Source organism: Medicago truncatula, chromosome 1 (assembly GCF_003473485.1).
Source record: "Medicago truncatula cultivar Jemalong A17 chromosome 1, MtrunA17r5.0-ANR, whole genome shotgun sequence".
NCBI classification, from domain to species: Eukaryota; Viridiplantae; Streptophyta; class Magnoliopsida; order Fabales; family Fabaceae; genus Medicago; species Medicago truncatula.
This window is the reverse complement of record NC_053042.1, coordinates 17,193,391-17,217,380: the sequence shown is the minus strand read 5'-3', so window position 1 is coordinate 17,217,380 and position 23,990 is coordinate 17,193,391. Positions and strand designations below refer to the sequence as shown.

The 23,990-nt window shown below is 33.7% G+C and overlaps 3 protein-coding genes across 3 annotated transcripts; 2 read left to right on the top strand and 1 right to left on the bottom strand.

Moving 5' to 3' along the window:
* The first annotated feature begins 666 nt into the window (after nt 1–666).
* Nucleotides 667–3,625, top strand: LOC25483024 (plasmodesmata-located protein 2). The gene is made up of 4 exons (XM_024776386.2): nt 667–1,282; nt 2,120–2,461; nt 2,973–3,080; nt 3,178–3,625. Exons 1-4 carry the CDS (start codon nt 862–864, stop codon nt 3,183–3,185), a joined length of 879 nt encoding a protein of 292 aa, XP_024632154.1. The 5' UTR covers nt 667–861; the 3' UTR covers nt 3,186–3,625.
* Nucleotides 3,626–6,738: 3,113 nt separating this feature from the next.
* LOC112418622 (CAX-interacting protein 4) lies at nt 6,739–9,672 on the top strand. Its single transcript, XM_024775059.2, has 2 exons — nt 6,739–6,886; nt 8,423–9,672. The coding sequence occupies exon 2, from the start codon at nt 8,450–8,452 to the stop codon at nt 9,425–9,427; it is 978 nt and encodes a 325-aa protein (XP_024630827.1). The 5' UTR covers nt 6,739–6,886; nt 8,423–8,449; the 3' UTR covers nt 9,428–9,672.
* Nucleotides 9,673–15,357: 5,685 nt separating this feature from the next.
* LOC11431086 (uncharacterized) lies at nt 15,358–23,281 on the bottom strand. Its single transcript, XM_039830208.1, has 21 exons — nt 23,070–23,281; nt 22,837–22,942; nt 22,628–22,738; nt 22,410–22,528; nt 21,886–22,057; nt 21,643–21,732; nt 20,872–21,052; nt 20,652–20,680; nt 20,178–20,326; nt 19,864–19,966; nt 19,533–19,585; nt 19,176–19,299; nt 18,774–18,836; nt 18,595–18,654; nt 18,341–18,502; nt 18,143–18,216; nt 17,951–18,044; nt 17,226–17,362; nt 17,070–17,150; nt 16,881–16,986; nt 15,358–16,098 (listed from the first exon to the last, which is right to left on the bottom strand). Exons 1-21 carry the CDS (start codon nt 23,267–23,269, stop codon nt 16,033–16,035), a joined length of 2,280 nt encoding a protein of 759 aa, XP_039686142.1. The 5' UTR covers nt 23,270–23,281; the 3' UTR covers nt 15,358–16,032.
* Nucleotides 23,282–23,990: the final 709 nt, after the last annotated feature.

The following is a 23,990-nucleotide window of genomic DNA, read 5'->3' as shown; positions in this document are numbered from 1 at the left end:
TTTTCAGTTTTTTTTATCTTTTTAAAAATAATTTATTAAACAATTACACACATGTCAGATTTAAAAAAAATTAAAATTAAAATAATTACACAGTGGCGTGCCACATCAGCGTCTGAATGGGGTCAGGGGTGTTTTGTGGAGAATCTTCATATTACAGGGGTGTTTTGTGGAGAATCTTTATATTATAGGGTTGGAATCTAAACTTTTTTTTTTACAGGGGGGAAAACCGGAACTCGCCCAAATTACAGGGAGGTAAAGACATATTAACCCATAAAATTATTATTTTTATCATTGAATCAATAAATCACATCATAGTAAAAAACAGCTAATTCGCATTTTATGTAATATTAAGACTAATTAATTTAATGATAAAAAATCTTAAAAATAAATAAAACTTATCTCACTTGTGCAGAATTAACCTACCAAATTTTATAATTTCTCATCTTGTAGGTACCACATCATGGCAACCACCAATTAAAAACTCCATATCAAAAGGTTCACCTTATAAAGCCCCTTGTCTCCCACCACATTTGTTTTCTTTCACCTCAAGTACTTTTCAAATAAAAATAGAAAATCATTTAATTTTTTTTTTTTTACAGAAATAGCACACCATTTCCAAAAGTATAATATTAATAAATACTTTTTATCTTCTTTTCTACATTGCACTCATTCTAGAGAGAGTGAAAAATACAGCAGTAGATGCAACTCACCCAACTCTCCCATATCCAAATAACATTTAATCCCACCTTCTCACCACCACAAAACCATATAACAAATCCTTTATGTTCCTCAAAAAACAACTTCAAAGATTTTCCTCAAATTTGCAATGATTTGATCCCTTAACACTACACAAAAAGCAAAATGAGTTTCACCTTAAAAACCATATTTCTTTCATTTATTCTAGCTTTATTTACTAATCTTAACCCACCTCATTTTGCAGAATCTTCTTCAGATTACACTACATTGGTCTACAAAGGTTGTTCAAAAGAGACTTTTATAGATCCAAATGGAATATACTCACAAACACTTTCTACACTCTTTGGTTCACTAGTTTCACAATCCACCAAAACAAAGTTCTATAAAACCACTTTTGGTAGTGGCCAAAACAGTATAACTGGTTTGTTCCAATGCAGAGGGGATCTCACCAATTCTGCTTGCTACAATTGTGTAAAGACACTACCAATTTTGTCCAACAGAATTTGTGGCAAAACCATAGCTGCAAGAGTTCAGCTTCTTGGTTGTTATTTACTGTATGAAGTTGCTGGTTATACCCAAATATCAGGTACGCAGGTTTTTTTTTTTTTTTTTTTTTTTTTTTTTTTTTTTTTTTTATGTCAATTTAGTGTTTAAACCATCAGTGGTGGAAAATGGGGTTGTTAGTGTTCATGGTTTTTATCTTGGACACCAACCACGACACTAACATGTTGACACTGATAATAATTTGATGAAATGACATAATTCAGCGTAATCATGGTGTCAGTGTCGGACACCACGTGTCTTCCATCAAAAGTGTCGGGGCTATCATTATCTTTAATTTAATCTCTAAAATATATAAATATAATAAGTAGGGTGAGTACTTAAAATTATAACTTTTTTTAATGACGGTTGACAATACTCATGACATTTTTCGTAATTACTGCTAAGATGGTGACTATATTGTTATCGGTTCAATACAAGCTACATACTTTTTTTTCCCGTTGTTATGATCAAATTGTATAAATTAATTCATTATTCCAATTGTAAAAATGACGAGGACCATTAACATCTACTATTAAGAGACGATGTGATGTCTGTCGTAGATGAGGTTTTACACCTTTTTTAAGCACTTGTCCATAGTGGACCACTTATGAAGGAGGTCTATATTAAAATTTCTCTAATAAGTAGTCTCTAAAGAATGTGTAATCGGTCAATTTAGTCCCGACTATTTTGACAGATTTTATATACTTCATACGCTACGAATTATCTTAGCAGAACGACTAAATTGAAAAGCGGAAATTTTTTCTTAATTAAAGTGACATTAATGACTAGAACTTTCCTCAATAGAATTTGAACTATGTCACTGTGAGCTTACAAGATCGAACTCTTTCGGATGAGCTGACAAGTTTTGTACAAATGTTAGGTATGCAGATGCTCTACAAGACATGTGGGATAACAAATGTTGCTGGAAGTGGTTTTGGGGAGAGAAGAGATGCTGCTTTATCAGCAATGGAAATTGGGGTTGTTAGTGGTCATGGTTTTTATACAACAAACTATATGGCCTTTTATGTTTTGGGACAATGTGAAGGTGATATTGGTGACTCTGATTGTGGACAATGTGTGAAAACTGCTGTTCAGAGAGCTCAAGTTGAATGTGGCAACTCTATTTCTGGTGAAATCTTTTTGCATAAGTGTTTCATTAGTTATGGCTATTATCCTAATGGAGTTCCATCTAGACATTCTTCATACTCCTCATTTTCTTCAGGTAAGAACTAATGTTTAACACCTATACATTGGACCAAAATTTCGCGTTGGTAAAAGGTGAAAATAAGTGTCGATTTGTATGGTAAATTTTGACTAATTTGTCATATTGTCCTTGCCCTTTATGACAAATGTTGGTTAATTTCACAATGAGTAAATATCTAAATTAGTCGATAATTTTTTTGTAAAAGATCGATTTAGTTCATCACAATATAGATATTCCAAATTGATCACCGAAATTGTACAATTTTGATCAAATCCGTCGCTCGGTTGATATTTGCAGGACTAGAATGACATTAAGTTTGTAATCTCCGAGATGAATTTGAAACTAAGTGGCCTGTTGTCTGCGATGCAATTGATAATAATTTCAAACTGAGGGACAAACTTGATTGAAATATTTTGATGATGTGGAATACTAGATTGATTAAAATAATTTTGCTCCCTAATTTTTCCAAGGATCAAGGAAAAGGTGCTAGTTTTCTAAGTATGATCATATTGATTTGATGCAATGACAGGGCAAGATCCAGGGAAAACAGCTGCTATAATACTAGGAGGAATTGCTGGAGTGGCTTTTCTAGTTATATTCTTGCTATTTGCTAGGAATTTGACAAAGAAACACAATGGTATGTATGAGTTATTTATGAAGTCTTATGTTTATATTTTAGTCTCATGTTTTGATTCTTATTTACTCATTTTGCAATATCATTTTATCTTCCACAGATTATTGATGGCATGCTGAAAATGATTTGTGACAATGAAAAATTCTTCCTGTGATGAAAATTTGCTTGCATTTCAGCTTATTTATAAGGATGAATGAAAGCTGGAAATTTTTGTGGTAAATAGAGCTTGACTGGTTTGGTACAGAAAGAATATCAGATGCTTCAATGTAATTATTGTTGTAATTACATGGATATTCTTGAAGTGCTAAATGTTTAGAAGGGTTAGTATTATTTGGCATTCCTTAGTGGATGAAAATTTTGGGCCATATCCCTTGTTGAGCCATGTGGGTGACACTATTATTTTCCCTCTTCAATTTTCTAGTTTTTCATTGACTTTAATGCTTTTGGAAAGTTTGTCTTTGAGCAAATGCTTTTGGAAAGTTGCAAGTTGCATTCTCCCTAGCTTTATCATGTCTTTCTCTACCACTCAAATACATTGAACCATAGAAGTTGAGGTTTCTTGTTTTTGTGTATTGGAAAATGTTGGTTAGACGTGATAATCCACAATCGGTTGGGATATTTGCTACTTTTTTTGGTGATGGTCGGGGGACCTTGCATATTTTATGCATTGTCCATAGCAACTGAGCTAAGCTCACGAGGACGGATATTTGCTACCTATAACAAGATTAAAAACGTCTCATGGTTAAAAATTAAAATAAATCAAATTAAAAGCATTTTACATTTTAGTCCTTTAAGTTACAAAAATTCAAAACTTTAGTCTTTTAAATTATAAATGTTACATATTTTATTCCTTAAAATATCTATTGTTTGTAATTTGAGAGACCAAAAATGAATACTATGTGTGATTTAAATGACCAAGATAGAACGGAAACAATTTAAGGAACTAAAGTGTGTAGTGCTTGTAATTTAAAAGACCAAAATAAAATGAAAAAAATTTAGAGGACTAAAGTGAGACCTAAAAATAACAAAAATATAATTTAGCCTAATTTTAATTACCCACGGTTTTACGGTGGATATGGATGAAATAAGAAAGTTAAATAAGTAAATCATCAATTCTCTCCTTAAAATTGCAGGGTGGAGTATTGCACCGTCTGAAATCTGTGAATAGGCAAAAGAAATCATGGTTCAAGGGGGATAGAAAGTATGAGATACAAGATATCTCAACCAATAAATTTGTGGCAGATTTGGGACATTACCTTGGTTTTCCTCTTGTCAAGGGTCGAGTTTCTCGATATGTATATAATGACGTTGTTGACAAAGTTTCAAAATGGCTAGCTGCTTGGAAAGGAACTATCTTGAATAAAGTAGGACAAGCCTACCTAGTGAAGTCTGTCACAACAACAATTTCTGTTTATACCATTCAACTTCACAATCTTCCTACTCATGTTTGCAAGAAGTTAGATAAGATGGCAAGGAGTTTCCTTTGGGGGGGGGGGGGGGGGGGGGGGGGGGGGGGCGATGGTTTCTCTCGAACTTGGAATCATGTTAATTGGAATATGGTTACCACCCCTAAACGCTTTGGTGGCCTAGGTATTCGTGAAGCTAAACTTACTAATTTAGCTCTGCTTGGTAAGTTAGTGTGGAACATGCTTCATAATAAAGATAAATTATGGGTGAAAGTTATTTTCCATAAATACATGGGCAACTCGTCTTTATGGATGAATAAGAAACATAATAAACCATCAATCACTTGGTATAGTTTTCGTGTAGGATCCGGAGACTCATTGATTTGGAATATTGACTGGACACAACTCGGTTCCCTCTGTCAATTGGTCCCATTTGTTAATATCAATAATTCACTTATGTGTTTGAAGGATGTGTAGGAGGATGGTTTGTAGAACTTACAAGGTCTTGTCACCATGATACCAACCGACATTGTTCATTATATTCATCAGCTTCCAGCTCCTAATAATTTGGATGTACGATTTCAAGATGCGTGGACTTGGAGGCATGCAAAGAAAGGTGAATATACATGATCGAGTGGATATTATTGGCTTCTTCAACAACAGAGAGATTGGAATGTGAATTGTAACATGAATTGACTTTGGCGTCTTAAAAATCCAACACTTTCTATGGGTTTGTTTTCATAATGCTCTCCCTATTAATGCATGTCGGCATCATTGCAACATGGTAGCTTCCTCAAGTTGCGCCCGTTGCTCTTCATCCATAGAGGATATTCTTCACTGTTTACGTGATTACCCGCACTCTATAGAGCTTTGACTTCACTTGAATATGGGGCGTTATAATAAATTTTTCTATGAATTTGATGTCAAGGTTTGACTTCATGAGATGACAAAGGGTACTTCCTCTATTTTGTTTGTTACATGAGTATGATATGCCTGGTGTTCGAGAAACAATACTTTTTTTGAGGATCAACATTGACCATTGACGTATTCAAGATGTGGTGTGAAAGACCTTTTTGTTACATGATGAATGCATTTCTTACTATCCTAATCTTGATTTGGAACCACACTCATCGTGCCTCTTAGCTCATTGGATCCCCCCTCCAGAAGGTACACTGAAACTCAATATTGATGGTAGCTTTCTAGAAGATCTTGGTTGTTTAGGTGCTGATGGTGTTGTTCGCAACCACAATGGAGATTGGATAACTGATTTTTCTCACTATGAAGCGGGAGGTGATGCGTTATTAGCTGAGTTACGTGTTATCCTGATATGTCTTGATTTTTATAGTAAAAAAGGTTATGTCAACATTATTTGTGAGAGTGTTGTTTGGAAGCAGTTGACCTGATTATTGCTGGTCGAGATCATACTTTGCACACTTATGCTACTGACATCCTTCATATTAGAGATGCTTTACATGAAAATGAAAATACAACATTGGCGCATGTTCTTAGGGAACAAAATATGTGTACAAATTTTATGGCTAAGAAAGGATCACATGCAAGGTGCTCTGCTCAATGGAACTGCCCTCTGACGGGCATGGAATCTCTCTTCCTAAGAGATAAGCTTGGAACTTAATTTTGCTTCTCCCTCCTTTTTTTCTTTTTCTTTTTGCCTCGTTATATTGTAACACTACCAATTTTTTTTTTTTTTGCGCAAATTAAGAAACACTTATCTATACTATATATAAAGAAAATAACCTCTTCAGTTTTTTTTGGGCCGACATTTTCTCTTTTCAAAAATACCATCAATTTTCAATACAAATAATACATGTAACAAATAGATAAGAATAAATTTAAATATTAAACAAATGTAACAAACACGATATGAATATATATTTGTCTGGTTTTTTATTTATCGTTTAAAAAGTGTAATAAACTGGGTATATTTATATTTATTTTTTCATTATCTTAATTATACCCTTAAACAACTTTTTCTATAATAAAGATTGTCGTTGATGTTATTAAAAAAATTTAGATTATATATTTTTGTTATATTGTTTGGTGTCATTGAAATAAATTATCATGATTAGTTTAATTTGTATAATTTTTTTTGACACATTAATTTGTATAACTTGAAACAACAAACATTTATATTTTTACTTTTAATCAAAATCAAAATTTTATATATAAAAAAAAAAAAAAAAAAAAAAAAAAACACGTTGATAATTTTTCAAAGGTATGGATAAAAATGAGCAGGTATGGTTAATCCCTACAAAGGAAAAAAAGAAACACGCAGATATCAAACTCTCTTGATACGAAATCGTAAAACGCGAAAACCCTCTTCCTCCTCGATTCCTCTCCCACCGTGAACCGCCACTCTTCGCCGCCGTATCAATCTATCTCGAGGTACGTCTCATCTGTTGCAGAAAACATATTATAACCCTAATCATTTTCTCGTCCCCAATTTTGCTTTATTTTGGTATGATTTGTGTACGTGGGACTCAATATTTCATGAAATTTTCGGTATTTCTTTCCCTTTCTCTAATTGATCTGTAGGGAAAAACCCTAATCTATAAAAGATGATTTTTTTTTCTTTTTCTGTAGATAAATCTTTTCATAATTTTTTTTTTGAATGTTAATTGTTTTTCATAGTTCATGTTGTTTGATGCAATGATGCTGTACACCATGTAAGTTAGAATCAATACAAAGAGAAAGAGCTGATATCAAATTCTCAAAATCCTATTTTAAGTAAAGGATTGAACATAGTTTGATATCAATTTTACAATCACCGATTTCTTTTAGTGATCTAATTGTTATTACCCCTTTACTACTATCCTCTGCTATCAAGTGCAGAGTTCAACAGATTATGATAAATTTGTTATTAATTTAATTTTTGAGACATAAATTTGTTTTGGTGAATATATTGTTTGGAGAATTATTATAAATTGATTTTAAGATTTTGGTGTTCGTATTTGCATATAATTTTCAAAGTGGTAGAATTTTTATACCTGATCTAGGAATAATTACATTCCTTTAGAATTTTGGCTATTATGCCACTGTAATTGTATGTACATTTTGTGTATGTGAGATTGGATGCAGTAGAGTTTGGAACTTCTAATTGTTTTCTGTGATTGAGCTAAAATCATATGTCGCACTTGCATATTTATTCTTGAACCAGCAAGTGCTAATGTGTGTGATTGTGTTCAAGGCTTTTCATGGTTGTCCCAGAATTTCCATTCTAGATTATAGCTGTGTGAAAATAGGCGTAGTGGAAATGAGGATGTTGTGTTGGATGTGTGGTAATACTAGATAAGATAGGATTAGAAATGACAGTATTAGTAAGAGTTAGGATAGAACTTACGTAGACAAGATGGTAGAAACTCGGCTTAGGTGGTTTGGACATGTAGAGAGAAGACCTGTATAATTTGTAGTAAGGAGAGATGACTAGATGGAGAGTAGTCAAATTACTAGAGGCAAAGGAAAACGTAAAAAAAAACTACAAGAGAAACTAGTAAGAAAGATGTAGAGATTAATGAGCTGGATAGCGATATGATATATGATTGAACATTATGGCGGCTTTGGTCCATGTAGTCGACCCCACTTAGTGGGATAAAACTTGGGTTGTTGTTGTGTATTATAGTTGTGTGATTTCAGACATAAAGAACATATACTTCATTCTGCACATAATGATATTTTATGTTATAGTTGTGTGATTTCAGACATAAAGAACATATACTTCATTCTGCACATAATGATATTTTATGTTATAGTTGTGTGATTTCAGACATAAAGAACATATACTTCATTCTGCACATAATGATATTTTATGTTATAGTTGTGTGATTTCAGACGTAAAGAACATATACTTCATTCTGCACATAATGATATTTTATGTGGTTGTGTTTTTGTTTCTGATAGTTGTCTATTTTTTTTTCTTCCCAGGTTCTGGAATTACATTGAAATCTTAAGATGCCGGCTACAGCAGGTAGGGTTCGCATGCCTGCGAACAACAGGGTTCACAGTAGTGCAGCCCTCCAAACCCATGGCATATGGCAGAGTGCCATTGGCTATGACCCTTATGCACCTAATAAGGATGACAAGGATGCTTCTCAAAGTCAGCCAAATGCAGGGCCCGATGCAGATAATGCATATGCCAGCTTCCAAGGACTTCTACAGCTTGCTAAGATAACCAATTCTGAAGTGGATGTGTCCCGTGGAGCTTGCAAGAAGTGTGGCCGTGTTGGGCACCTCAAGTTTCAGTGCAAGAACAATGTGAAAATCAAAGATGACAAGGAGGAGAAGGATTTTGATGCAATGCAGTCACTGGGGTTGGTTCGAATGGATAAGTTGAAGGGAAAGGCTGAGAAGGTGGATAAGGGAAGCAATGTTGAGAGCTCAGAAGAGGAGGAAGATGATAGTGAGAGTTCAGATTCTGAGATTGATTCAGAGATTGAGAGAGCTATTGTTAAAAGGTCTGGGAAGAAAGTTAGTGAGAAGAGAGGTTCTTATAGAAAGAAGGATGACTCAGATGATGATGAGTCAGACAAAGATTCTGACCGAAAGAGAAAAAAGAGAGGTAGGGAAAAGAAAAGGAGTGTTAAGACTAAGAGGGATGCTAGTGCTTCAGATGATTCCGTTGAAAGGAGGAGGAGGAAGAAAAAGAGGGAGCACAGGAGAAGCAGGAGGGACAAGTCTCCAGATGACAGTGATGAATATAGGCACAAGAAAAGGAAGAGTAGGAAGGAGAAGAGGAGAAGGAGAAGTCGTGTTTCAGATTCTGATTCTGAAACATCCGAGGATTCTACTTCGCGGCATAAGCGAAAAAGCAAGAGGACTTCATCATCAACTGACAGTGATTCGGGTGATGGATATAATGGTTCAAGGAAGGGTAGGGATACCAAAAAATCAGAAAAGAGGAAGAGACGCCACCATGGAGATGATGATTAGAGGAGCAACGGAGCAGTCCATCATATGTCCTTTGATGTTTGTAAACTTTTATCATATGTTCTTTGATGATTGTGAACTTTTATCATATGTCCTTTGATGATTGTAAACTTTTATCATGTGTCCTTTGATGATTGTAAACTTTTATGTACCATACACCTATATGCTTGTTCAAATATTGTACTTGGTTTCAGTTGAGCTTCAGAATATGGTTATCAGTATGACTTGATATTGTTGGTTTTTCTACACTTATTTATGATTGTATATGGATGGTTATTTTGCTATTGAATGAACGTTAAATTTTGAGTTAATTTTGTAGCCTTTAAGAGCTTAATTAGAAGTGGGAGCTGTTCGTGTTTGGTACGTTTGCTTCTTAAATTTGGGTAAACATGACGATTGCTTCCTTCTTTATCAGAGCCTCCAGGGCTCTCAGCACTCACCCTTTCTGCTCCAGCTTTCTACTTCTCTGTACTATCAGGTACTTCCTTTTCTCTCCTTCCCTTTTCTCTTCCTTCTCCTAAATCTTGCAATGGTAGAACATCCCAACTAGATGTTGATCAACCCAATCACCATTACTTGTTCGGAGATTTCTAATTTTATCATATCAATCATCAATCACCTAGTTAGTTATTTACTACAAGATTGTTTGGATGTAATTCAATTGCTTTTGTTTTAGTTTTATTTAGATTAATAATTAAAGAAACTAGGGTACAAGACTTGTGGGGTAACTAATGTTGCTGGAAGTGGTTTTGGGGGAGAGAAGAGACACTGCCTTTTCCTAATGGAAAATGTTGTGGTTAGTGGTCAGCTGGTTTTTATACAACTAGCTGTCGGTCTTCTTATGTTTTGGGACAATATGAAGGTGATGTTGGTTACTCTGATTGTGTACTGTGTGAAAATTGCTGTTCACAGTGTTCTAGTTGAATGTGGTGCCTCTATTTCAGGCCAAGTCTATTTCCACAAATGTTTCATTTGTTTTAACTATTACCCTACGGATGTTTCATCTTGATCATCTGCATCTTTGTCTCTGTTGATATTTATAGGGATTAGAATGACATTAAGTTTGTAACTAAGATGCATATGTAAAATTCTTGCAATGGATTTTTTCTTACATGTACAGTTAATTTATATGGTAAATAGAGCTTGATTGGTTTGGTATATAGAGAATATCAGATGCTTCAATGCAATAATTGTTGTAATTGCATAAGATCTTTTAAAAGGGCTAAATATTTTCAAGGGTTAATACATCCTCATAGGCAATATTCATTTGTCATATGAATCCAAATAATTAGACTACAGCTATCAAGGAGGTGGAAATCTAGGGTGTGAAAAGTGTAGACCTTCAATTTGGTTTGAACTTGTATAGTAGTAGTATATTATAGCAGAAACTATGTATTGTGGTTCAAGTTGGTCTATGGATCAAAGTGTTTGGTCATCTAAATTGTAACCCCATATTGGTCAATTTTATGGCTTTCCAAACCAGGTGATTTTGGAGTTTCAATAATATGGAAAACTGATTACATGTGATAATCCTCCTGTTTGGTGGTGCTGAGTTTTGGTAGAAGGGAACTTCTTCATGATTTCAATATTTTTTTTCTTTTCACTTTCGTTCATGAATTAGGATTCAGAAATACAATTATTGTTTCTAAATGATTCTTACTCTTTCCACCATTTTGTGCAACACAATTCATGTGGATGAGGAGGTACCTAGCTAGTTGTACTGAATTTGGATTATACCAATTTGTAATGAAAAGAGTTGTACTCTTCTATTGAATTGTAATGAAAATAACTCTTATACTCTTCTATATCTTTTTACATAGCTCTTTGACTTTTCTATTGAATTGTGATGAATGGTCTTAAATCAAATTACTGGTAAAATGCATTGTACATACGACTGGCAGGATTTGATTTCAATTCTTCCAAATGAACTTTATTCTATTTTCTTATACTCCAAATGAACTGTTTGGCCCTGCTTCTTATAAGGAGAGAAGAAGCCAAAACTAAGGTAGGCCAACTTTTCTTCTTTAACTTCTAATTGATGTTATCCCAACTCTGAAATCCCATTTTCTGTAGCCAAATTCTCTTTTAAGTTTTTCTTTTTGAACAACAATTCTCTAGAAGTTAACACGTCTTCTGAACTCTTTATCATGGTATCTGTAAACAAATTAATATTCCATAAAATAATACAAATTAGTAACAAGTTGAAGATTCTGGATATTCACTAGGATGAAATTATAAGGATTTTCTAGGAAAAGAAGAAAAATGTTTCTCTAACATGCCAACTCATAAATATCTTGGTTTTAAATCAAGAACAAGGCGTTTTGAATTCTTGATATTAATTCATTAATTTTCTTCTTTGAATTCCGGTTTAGCCCCTTTAATTTTTTTTAATTATTTGATAAGGATAGTACCTGTAGTGAGGATACATTTCCAGTGCAGCGATAATTGTTATTATGGATGATAAAATCTGAAATCTCCCCACTCAAGTGGTAATCATTAGCCCTAAATGCTTGCAAGGTGCATATATTCCCAATCGATTTTGGGATCTTTCCTTCAAGACTATTGTAGGAGAGATCGACATTAACAAGTGAATGCATTATGTAACCAAAATCATCTAGAATGGTACCTCTTAACAAGTTATTAGAAAGGTCAAGCTTTTGAAGATTGAAGTTGTAGTTAAGCATCCGATGGATTATCATTGATGATGTCAATTGATTCTCGCCAAGATCAAGGATAGTAAGAGAAGCGGAAAAGTTCAATTGGGAATTGAATAAAGGAAGTATATTGGCTTCATAAAGGGAACAACCTCTTTTATGCAATTCTTCAAGGCTTGGAAGCTTCACTAGGAATTGCAGTGCATGATGAGAAAAATCGTTGAGACTTTGAACATAACTCAAGTCAATATTTCTTAAAGAGGAGAGATTTGATAGCCACTCAAGATTTCCTTAACTTTGGCTCCTCATTCTTAATGAGAAATTCTGAACGATGAAGGCTGATATTTATAGTGAGAGTTTCTACCTGGGTTTGGGCTAAAAGTGCGGGCTTTACCCAAAATAATAATAGGAAAAGACAAATGATCCCCGAGTTTTTAGGCGCTCGAGGCACATTACCAGCATGCCTAGCGCATGAGAGTGTGGCAAAAGCTATGCCCTAGGCGCATAAATAGTGCCCTAGGTGCATGGATGCCTACTCCATGTGCTAGGCGCATGCCTCGTCTTTCCTGGGCCCAAATTCTCCGATTTCCTGTCGTTTTAAGTCTTCATCTTCAAATAACTTGCCTCCGGACTTAGGAACATAATTCCTCTCATTTGTAAGTCTTCCGAGGCCTTTTGAATCATCATTCTTTGCTTCTTGAATCTTCACAATTCTTAGGATGTTCTTGATTTGTCGATATGCATGATTTCTTCGTGAATGACTTCAAAACCCCCCTCAAATTGCTATGTTTCAGGAAAACTAGTATTACAGAGTCAAATATAGAAAACATTACTAAAGTCCCGAAATCATAGGCAATAGTTCTAACACTCCTCCTTTTTGCTGCTATTTCCTACTAAAATAAACTGAAAAACATGTTAAGAATAACGTAAGATGACTTGTCATCAGAAACCGAGTGAGATGTGGTTGAAGTGCAATGCGGACGCCGCGTTCCATGTCTGTAACCATATTACATCTTTTGTGTATTGTTTTAGAGACTCTCGCGTGCAATTTATTCGAGCTCAATCAAAATGGCAGTGGGCAAATATGACAATTTTGGAGGGGAGGCAGTAGCCTTACTCGAGGCCCTTCATTTTGCTGATGCAAACAGATGGGACCGGGTTGTCTTCGAGTCCGACTCGTCTACTCTAGTTCAAGTTCTACCGTCTCCGAGCCATGGACGTGATTCGGAATTCTACGCTATTGTTTCTAGTATTATTTATCAGTTATCTTTACATTCCAACTTTAAGGTGAAGTTTGTTAGGAGAGAAGAGAACATGGTTGCTCATACTTTAGTTAGGGCGACTTATTCTTGGGCTAGTCACCGTATTTTTTATCCTTATCCATCTCGTATTGAACATTGGTTGATTAATGATAATAGTTAAATTTGCTTCGGTAAAAAAAAGAAAAAAGGATGTGACAGACAGACACAATTTAATAGTTATAACATTGTATTCATAGGCAGAGATAAATATGCAGTAGGTGACATTAATGAAGGAATAACAAATTATTATTTTTAGTAAAAAGACCAAATAATTATTATTTTTGCTACCACTTGACTTAGGCTCTGACTTTTTTCGTGATAGATGTGGTCTTCCAAACTACATATTTCCTTAGTCTGGGGTTGTTTTTTTTGTTTGTTTTTGAGGGTTTTGGCCTAGTCCTCCCTCGTTGTATATATTTTCCCCTTTTTAATAAAATTTGAGTTTGACTGCATAGGATGGAGGTTCCCCGAGGCGCCAACCTAGTTGGGATGTTGGTGTTTCCTCTTGATGCATGTCCACTCTCCCGGTTTATCCAAAAAAAAAAAACTAAATATAGTTATTCTTATATATTATCATAATTTAGAGCATAATAAAATGATAAAGTATTTGAAATTAGTCAAACATATATGAAAAATAATTAATATGATAAAAATAGAAAATTTAAAGTTTATTATTATTTGTTGACTAGAAATAACTATTCTTATATATTATCATAAATGAGAGCATAATAAAATAATAAAGTATTAGAAGTTAGTCAAACATATATAAAAAATACTTATATGACAAAAAGACAAATTAAAGTTTTCACATTATTAAAATCTTAAAATCTTTTCAATTATAATATTTTTGAGGATTCATTCATTTATCTATAAATAATTACACATTGCTCTAACTTACCAGTCACAATAGGATATGCTCTTTGCTTTTCTTTGCAAACCAAGATTGGTTACAATGGAAACCGTGTTGAAGATGTTTTTGAATTTTTTTGTGTTATTTGTTGTCATTGCAGGTATTCTGGTTCGCACTATACAAAGTTTAAGACCTTTTGCGTAGTAGGCTTCTCTTCTCTTCTTTTATGTTTATACCAATCATCAAATGTTTTACAAAACAAAAGTCAATAGCATATCTCATAATTGTAATAATAAGATTGGTGAATAAATTTTATGTTATAATTCTCTCCAAAAAATATTATGTTATAATCGCACACAAATATATTTTGTTTGGGATTTACTTAATTATATAAATTATATCGTATATTTCGTTTGCTATTAGAAAGGAAAAAATTATTTTATAGGTCCTTTATTTTGTTTATTTGTAATACTTGAGTCTTTTATCTTTATTTATTCAATTTAATTGCTTTCTCTTTTATAATGAACACTAATGAATCTTTTTCACATTTTTTTATAAAAAAAAAATACTGAATTTGCAAGCCACATAGGATAATGTTTTTGAAAAATGTTTATCATTAAAAATAAAAGAATATTGATTATGAACATATTATTAATGATGATTTTGCAACAAAAAGAAGGAAACAATGCTGATGAGCATCATTCTCTTCGTTCTCCGATGACACAAAAAATCTCAAGACTAACCCTGAATGTGGGAGACTCAAAATTGAGGATGAGGCTGTCGTTTAAATGTGAGTAGTTAGTTTACTACATGAATAAATGAAAGACATATGATATACAAAATTCTTTGAAAGTCTAAACCGTTAGCTCGTTGTTGCTCTTAACACTCCTCAGACTCGCCCTTAATCTAACACAAATCATGCGCGCGCTAAACCCCCCCCAAACATGTATACCGATGAGGATTTTGAAACCTCCCTCAAGTTATATATAGTACCAAATTTCGTGAAGGTGAGGGATTCGACCGTCAACACGGATACAGAACCCCACGCCTACAACCCACAGTGTTGCGAGGGATGGTCAATCAACAGGTATGAGCACCACGAGCACCGCCAACACTGTAATACCGGAACCCACCACTCGTAGCAACAACGGACAACAAGTACATGACCATTTCTAGTCTAGAAAACCTGTTACGAAGCACATACACTAACAACCACACTAACAATGATCTTGGGGGAACAGAACCATGCGTGAAACGCATATTTTGAGAAATCAAACCTGTAAAAGGGTATTCGAACACATACATCGGGGAATAGAACAACATTTTACAGCCTATAACAACCAATGTTTTGATCAACAGAAACCAGCATCCACCACCAAGAAAAGGCAGATTCTGGACTATGCCTTCAGAGAAAGAACCGACCCTGATGTTGAGGATGGAGAGCAACAACGGGTTTATAAGACAACTGTGGACGACCGCCGCCATAGACGATGTTGTAACAACGGTTTGCCATTTCAGAACGGGGAAAAAATGCTCATCAGAAAAGAGATCAACCGTTGTTCAAGAACAACAATCAAACAAGATGTATCTGCTGACGACGGTGCACAGTTGTAAGAACCTGACCCATACTAGTTTGACCAACCAAACAAAAGACCAAAGTACATGTTCTGACAAAGGTAAAAATGTGCATGTTAAGTATACATATTTTTTAAAAATTGAGTATACATATATCATCTCAGATCGAAAAAGCACAAATAAAGATAGCATGCGCTGAAGATCTTCCTTGAGATTTGGACAAGAAAATTAACTAGCCATCTTTTTGTCAAGATTGCTGAATGCAGTTTTGTTTCCAGGTCGCGAGAAAACCATCTACATGTACATAAAAACCAATCATTTTCTTGTTCAAATTACAACTATAGGCAATCTATCTATACATGTTAAATTTATGATAAATGTGCAGTTAAAATGAGTTTATTTTTGCCTAAGGGCTTAAGAGCTAAGAGGAGTTCCTACCCAGTCTTTCCAAGTACACTCCGTAATCAAATCTAGTGCCAATATTTTTATAAAGTGTAAGGACCAATAGCAAACAAAAAAAGTGTAGGGACCAATGCCTAAAACTGGTTAAAGTGCAGGGACTAATGACATATTTAAGCCTTGAAAAAACCAATCTAATCAAGACATTTGGTAAAGAGATTGACAGAACTTTGTTATTCATGAGCTCAATATTAAGTTTGAAAGCTAATTAAAAGTTTCTTTTTTTTTTCTCTCCTAATTTTCAATTAGTGAAGCAGGGCTTAATATTTTGGTAGTAATAGCACTTTGCATTCTACCTCATTGTTTAAAAGAAAAGCAGGGCTTAATATGAGCTTTGTATAAAGTTGAACATTTGTATTATTGAAAATGGTTTTATTCACAAAGTGTGCTGGGTTATGGTATAGATAGTATCCTTAATTTGTCCACAAGTCCTAGTTTAACTGGCAAAAAAGTCAAAATTGCTACACCGGACGCCGTGATCAGAGTCCAAACCCCAACTCCTCTAATGTGTGTGAGTTTCCAATGGCTATTGTCATTTTGTCTATTTTAAATAATTTACATAAACACCTTAACTTTCTTCCTTGATGGAAGTATTTGATAATGAACAGAGGGATTACCTGATAATTCCCAAGTGTCCTTGATTTAAAACCAGCAGCACAGTAATCAAAATAGTATTCCCATATTCTAATGAATTTTTCATCAAATCCAAGAGCCAAAATTTTGCTGACAACAATAATTCCTTATTAAAAAGCAAATAAATTTTCAATAATTAACTAATGTACTTTAATTCCATATAAATAACAAACCTGTGGTTTTCCATGAAATTCTTTCTCCACCATCTCAAAGTTGGGTAGTAATGAATTCCAATGTTTTCAGCATGTTCCACACTGCATCCAACAATATTTTGTAAGATAGTAGAAAGAAAGAAAAGCTTATTGGCAGTATTAAAATACAACATGTACCATAGTCTAGATGCAGCTGCCATAGCTAATGTTACTCTACTCAAAGAAGGTATGCAACAGCCAGGAAAAATATACTCCTTTATAAACTCGGAACTGCGTCTGTATGCATCATAACGCTCATCTGGTATTGATGTGAACTACAATATCACCATCTTCATTAGTTAGCAACATTAAAGAGATGCTCAAATACCTAATCCATTATAATTTTAACTCACTCACTGACTCCCCAACTATGAAGCACGGACACTCCTCAGATTAGGCGTGTCCCGGTTTCGGATAAGCGTCGGTGTTGACATCAACACATATGATTCCATTGAATGATTCCACTGAATTATGTGATTTTGTCAAATTATTATTGGTGTCGGTGTGTCAGTGTCCGTGTCATGTTTAGTGTCTGTATCCGTGCTTCGTTGCTCCCCAACAAATAAAACTTAATATAGACAACTAAACTTAAATTATTACTAACTTGTCTAACAAGTTACATGTCATAGTTTTAAATTGTGGTCTGCAACTTCAATATAGAGGATTTTAAGGCTTCCACAACGGCATCACAACCGCAATTTAGACCCCATCGGCCGCATTTTCTTGCAATATTAAGGTTTGCAGCGTAACTTTAACTGCAATTTAAAACCTTGATATAGACCAACAAACTAACCATAAATTCCTTACTTTCCAACATAAAAGAATAGTTATCCTTACTATTTGTTTCATATATTATGAAATACTTGGAGAACAAGAAGTCCATCATCTGCCAATACTGAATCACAACAACCAAAGAACTCTTCCATATACTCATGTCCAACGGCTTCAATCATTTCACTGTAAAATATTTAATCATTACATGCAGTGTATGTTTAAAAATTTGCTGTTAGACATGACCTACAAAACAAAACAAAAACATAATACATATATCTCACCATGATACAATCCTATCGTATTTTTTTGTCTTGGACAATTGGCGATATTCACACAGGAGAAATGTTATATGTTCCTGAAACCAAGAATTCGTTCTAAATTGAAAATGAGCACGTTTGATTATAGCTTGTTTATTTTCCATATAGAACCTTATATGGTCAATATCTTTTAAAATACACAAATCTTTGTTTATATGATACCTGAAGTCCAGCATCTTTAACTTTATTTTCTGCATATTTCAGCTGCTCCTCAGATAGAGTGATGCCAGTATACTTGCAACCGACTTTTTTAACAACTTCAATCGCAAAACCGCCCCATCCACATCCAATGTCAAGAATTTCATGCTTTCTATCTATTTGAGCCTGGTTTTAATTTTTTTATTTATCATATTAGACCTTTACCAAGATATCATTCAAAAGTTGAATAAAATGGAAGTCAAAGAAACTACACTCACTTTTTCTATTAAAATTGAGATTTTCCTTTTCTGTGCATCTTTCAAGTCTTCATACTCATCCTATAGCAAAGATATTAAGAAAGGAAAGGAAAAATATGTTAAACAATGCTACTGCATTTTATGGAAAAATAAATATCACCTTTATATATAATTTGGATCAAATATATCACTGTTCTTACCTTAAACACCCCACATGAATATTGCATTTTTTCATCCAAGAAACATGCAAAGAGATCATTGCTCTATAAAAAGGAGAAAAAAAGAATTCGGCTTAAATTCAGCACTGAAAAAATATCACGGAATGTAAAGGAAATACACTAAATGCACAAAAACAATGTGCATAAAAGAGAGCAATGAAGAATTTCAATAAATTTCTTTAGCTAACAAACTTACATATAGTGGTTTCTCAAAATTTGCATTGACTATCGCCATTTTACATATTTCTAATAGTCCGGTATTTGTTATATTCTCACACAATGTCGAGGTATGATTAATTATATTCCTAGGGCAGCTATTTTTTAATTGAACATCATGAACATAGGAATATTTTTAGCTATAGCTAATGATCTTGTCAATTATACCAGATCATAATGCATAGAAATGTTTCTGCGAGCTTGTGTGACAGTATTTTTTCTTGAAACATGCTTGATGAAGAACTTTGCAGATGCTAAACCAGCTGTAAAGAAAACTGGAGTCCACCATCCCCTAAAGCATCAAAATTGGTCAAAAGGTTAACAAAAACTTCAGTAATACTTTAAATCAGTGTTGTCAATTGAGAATCGCAGTAATAAACCGTTTTCTGTTGCTATTTGATTGCATGTAGTTCTAAATAGCATATTGCAGAACAATATTTGTTTCAGTTCCGATATGCTATAGCCGCTATTTAATAACACCGATTTAATGCAAGAAATTCCACACATTACTCAATGTAAGCTTACCTATTTTTTAATGTTGAGTTAGATAAATTGAAATCTCTGTTGGCTATGAGAATCTACAGTGAAAAGACACCAAAATGACAGTGTTGGCAAATATAAAGATCAGTATGTTTACCAAAATAAAATTTAGAAGTCCTTTGTCTTTATCAACAAATGAAAAGTCACCACAATATATGCACTTGCAAGACCTAAATCACTATTTGTCATAACCTGAAAAACTCTTTATAATGTTATTCATGTTTTTATTTCTAACCAAACATAATAACTTTAGTTCTATTACCATGATAAACTTAGAATGTCACCAACCATTCACAGATAAATTAAAAGTACAAACCTTCCAATAGAATTGGGGATTATGGATTCTTAAAACACTTTTTAAAGAGCATTTTTTCTTCGATCCTTCAAAGGTAAATATTGTTCCTCCATCCTCCAATAGCCTGAAACATCCAAAAATAAACGTTGAGACTAAATCAAGTTCAATTGCTGAATTCTACATATGAAAGTACATCACTACCATGTTCAAACGTTGGAAGAGGCATATTTGCTAAGGGATCTTGACGATAAAAGAAGTAATATTATTAAACCTTTATCTTTTCGAAAGAGCTTGGAATATTTAGATAGTATCTATAGTGGCAGAAGTGAGCTCACATTAAACAGCCTGTAGTTATATATGCACTTAGAAATCTAGTGACAAAAAGTCGTGCTCCCACTTCCGTCCAAGATGGTACAATGTATTTTAGGTTTCTTTGAAGGGAACAAATTCTTCCAAGAATGTCGTATGCTGCATCCATGCCAGCCTGAAATTAAAACAGTGCTTACATTCTTGCTTCCTTCCATCATGATTGAAATGCTACAACAAATCTAGTAAAGATCTTCGTCCGCGATTGCACAGATTTGAGGAAAAAATGATAGGAGGCAAGGTTGTTAAACTCTGACACGTATCATTAGAAGAAGACTTTTCTTAGAATAGATAGAAAATTAGAATCTAATTGTTTGCATACATATTTTTTTAATGAAATAACTTATGTGAAAAATTGTTTGTTTATACTACAATTATACAATACAAGAAAAAACACAACTCAACGAATCATTTTATTTTTCTAAAAAGTTTGATCTTAATACCTTCAACTCATCTCCATGATATGCATAACCTGAAAAGAACATAAATATGTTTGGATCACAGTAAAGTTAAAATAAATGTAGAGCAGAGGTCTAATTAAAAGAAAAGACAATATTAACTTGGAATAATAATTATCCACAGATGTAATTTAACTTCCCTGTGCCATTGATGATTTTAATTTTTAAGAATTTGACATGTATACCCAGGAAAGTTGGAGCTTACCTTGGTATACCCCTGAAAACCATATTTTTCTTTTCCCTTGAATATGGTTTAGTTCATGTGATGCTTTTGATGCAGCAACTGTTGGGACTAGATGGCCAGTTGACCACTTGAACAATGTATTTTGGGGTGTTTGATTTGGATTGACAGTTATAAAAGAGGGTCCACTTGTTTCTTCAACATTCTACAAATTATAATAAATGGAAATATTTAACTTTCTTTACAAACCTAAAGCACGAACATCTGACACATCGACACCGGTAATAATTTAAGAAAATAGAATAATTAAATATAATCATACGTGTCAGACACCGTACATGGTTTCAGTTTGAGTTGTAACGGTGTTATTTAGTTATCAACCGACTATTTAGTGATAGGGATCAACTTAATATGTGTTAAAATAGTTGGAAGTTATGTGTAGTTAGTTAAGGTAGTTAGACTAGAGTAATTGTAATCAACTATAGTTAGTTGATAAGTAAACTAGAGTTAGTAGTTTGGTTAGAAGTTAGTTAGAGTTAGTTACTCAAACTAATCTCTATATATATGAACACTATTGTACTCATTCATCATCTTTTAATCAAATATTTTCATTCCAATATGGATCTCTATGAGTATCTCCGACATGAGTACTCTTATGCTTGCTCTCTTGCTTACATCTATGATCTTTCTCCCTATGATTCCATGATTTTCAACAATATGCTTTAAGATTTAAATAGAAATAATCTCAAGTAATGCTGAACTTTAACTTTATTTTTCTCTTGAGATGATACTAACCTGAAGAATATCGATCCAGTAAGTCACACACACACTGTCGTTAAGCAGAAATGTATCGCTGCGTAGACAGATGAAAGAGTAAGGTCTGAACTTAATATCAATAACAAATAAATACAGTTAGAACCTTATGTTTTAATTCTGAGATTCTAGACATTTAGAACAAATTTTATACTCTTAAGACTCCTATAGTTTGGAGGAGTACCATAATTAATTAGAATGTGAGGATATATTTTACCAATATACATATTGAAAAGCACCAAGTATTCTACATTCATCTGATGTTGCTTCATCTCCTAATATTTTCAGAACATCAGGGGCATGTACTGCTATTATGCAAGAATCATACATTTCTTCGGAACCGTCTTTACATAACACAACACATCCTGCAAGAAGTTTTTCAAACTTACTATAGCAACTTTATTCAATCAATTTATAAAGAAATAGGTTCATAAATCTGATTGAATATATATGTGTCTGTGTCTGTGTCTGGTGAACCGAGTTTGAACCCGGAATTCAACATAAAATGTCCTCACAGCCAAACCACTATGTTATAACAACGGGGACAAATCAGATTGAATCTAACCACTATTTTTAGATTAATAACCCACCTTTATCAGATGTAGAAACCAAATGTACCTCACAATTGACTTTTATTTGACAATTTTCACTTGCAAGCTTTTCTTTCACCTGCTTCTTCCAACAAAGAATTAATGACAATAATTTTTTACATATGACCTTGATAGGAATAACAACTATCATAGAGTCACATAATCATTATTCTCATTCCTATCAAAATATGAAATGAAAAGTATAATTGACACAACACCTTCTTAATAAAGTTTTGAGAGTTCCATCTGACAATCTTGCACTGTGGACTGTAAATGAGCTGCAAAGATAACCAAGCGAATTAAGAAAGACACTTATTTCGGTACGGAGAAAGTGAATCGGGATAGTTAAGGAACAATGATTCGATCGGTTCACGTACCTGAAGTAGATGGTGATTACTTAAGAATGTAAGAACCGAGAAAGAAGAAAAACTCATAACTCCTTCCGGAGAAGAACAAGGCCAAGGCCAAATAGAACAACAAAGAGGAATCTGCACATTTTGAATATTACGACATCACTAACACTAAACAAAGAGGTTAATAATGTTTATAAAAGAAACATAAAACAGTAGTTGCAAATTGATCATACCAGATAAGCCTTCTGAAATAGTTCTGAGTATCCCCTTGACTTAATGAAATGCTCCATAGTCTCATTGTGTTCAATATCTTGGTTAGTTTCAACTATATCAAGATAGCTGCATTGTAAATTTGGAAAATGAAAAGAGGGACTATTTTGATTGATACTTGAGGACTATAATTTTGCCATTCCCTTGATAATTAAACTACTAAAATTGTACACAATGCTTAATATCAATTACTTACCTTAGAACATCTTCTTTGAACTTGCTTACTTCCTTAATCATTTTCCAAAAGTAAGGATTAATCACATTTTTCTTTTGTGCAAACAAGCTGGACAATCCATTTTGGGTACCCCATTCATAGCCCTTGCCATTGTCTAGGCTGACTGAAGTTGACAAGTATGACAATTTCTTATCAACTTCAAGACTATCAAACAACTCCATAATATTGGGATAATTTACCTGCTTGGTAATAAGCAATTTTATTTGTTGCATTCTCAACAATGTCACAACTAGCATAACTGAAATCGCTTAGTAATATATTACTGGTATGGATTAGAATCTAGACACAAAAGTAAAAAGTTCATACAACAGAATTGAGTAAGTCAACAAATTCGTCTTTGGGAGGTGCCATTTGATTTGATTAACCATTTTCTAGTTTTATTTTTTGTTTCATTTGATTTGATTAGCCGTTGGAAGGTGACACCAAAAAGTTCATTATGTTGGCAGCGGAAGTTGAACCCAAACTATTGTGGATATGAGTAAACTTCTTATATCGCACATGTCAGCCCCTTTTTTGTTTCACATTTCTTTATTCGCTTTCACTACCCGTGTTTACTTGGTGACTCTTTAAAGTCTTGTTGTCGACTAGGAGGACGAACCTTCAGTGAACCCTTCTTTGCACATGCTTATATGTTTAATTCACACATATTTATTTGCCTTGCACATGGTCTTTTGAGGTGGCCCTAATACATGTTTGCATATTTGAGGGCCATCTTTCGTGCTCCTTTGGGAAATATATTACATGGGCTATTTCCAGCCTTAGTCGTTTGCGTCATCTTTCCGACGTTTTTGTAGAAAGCAGCCATAAACCTTACTTCGGTTTTTTTAGCTTTGTTGACCTTCATTTCGCGACCTTAGATGTAATGTGGACGACCATGGACCT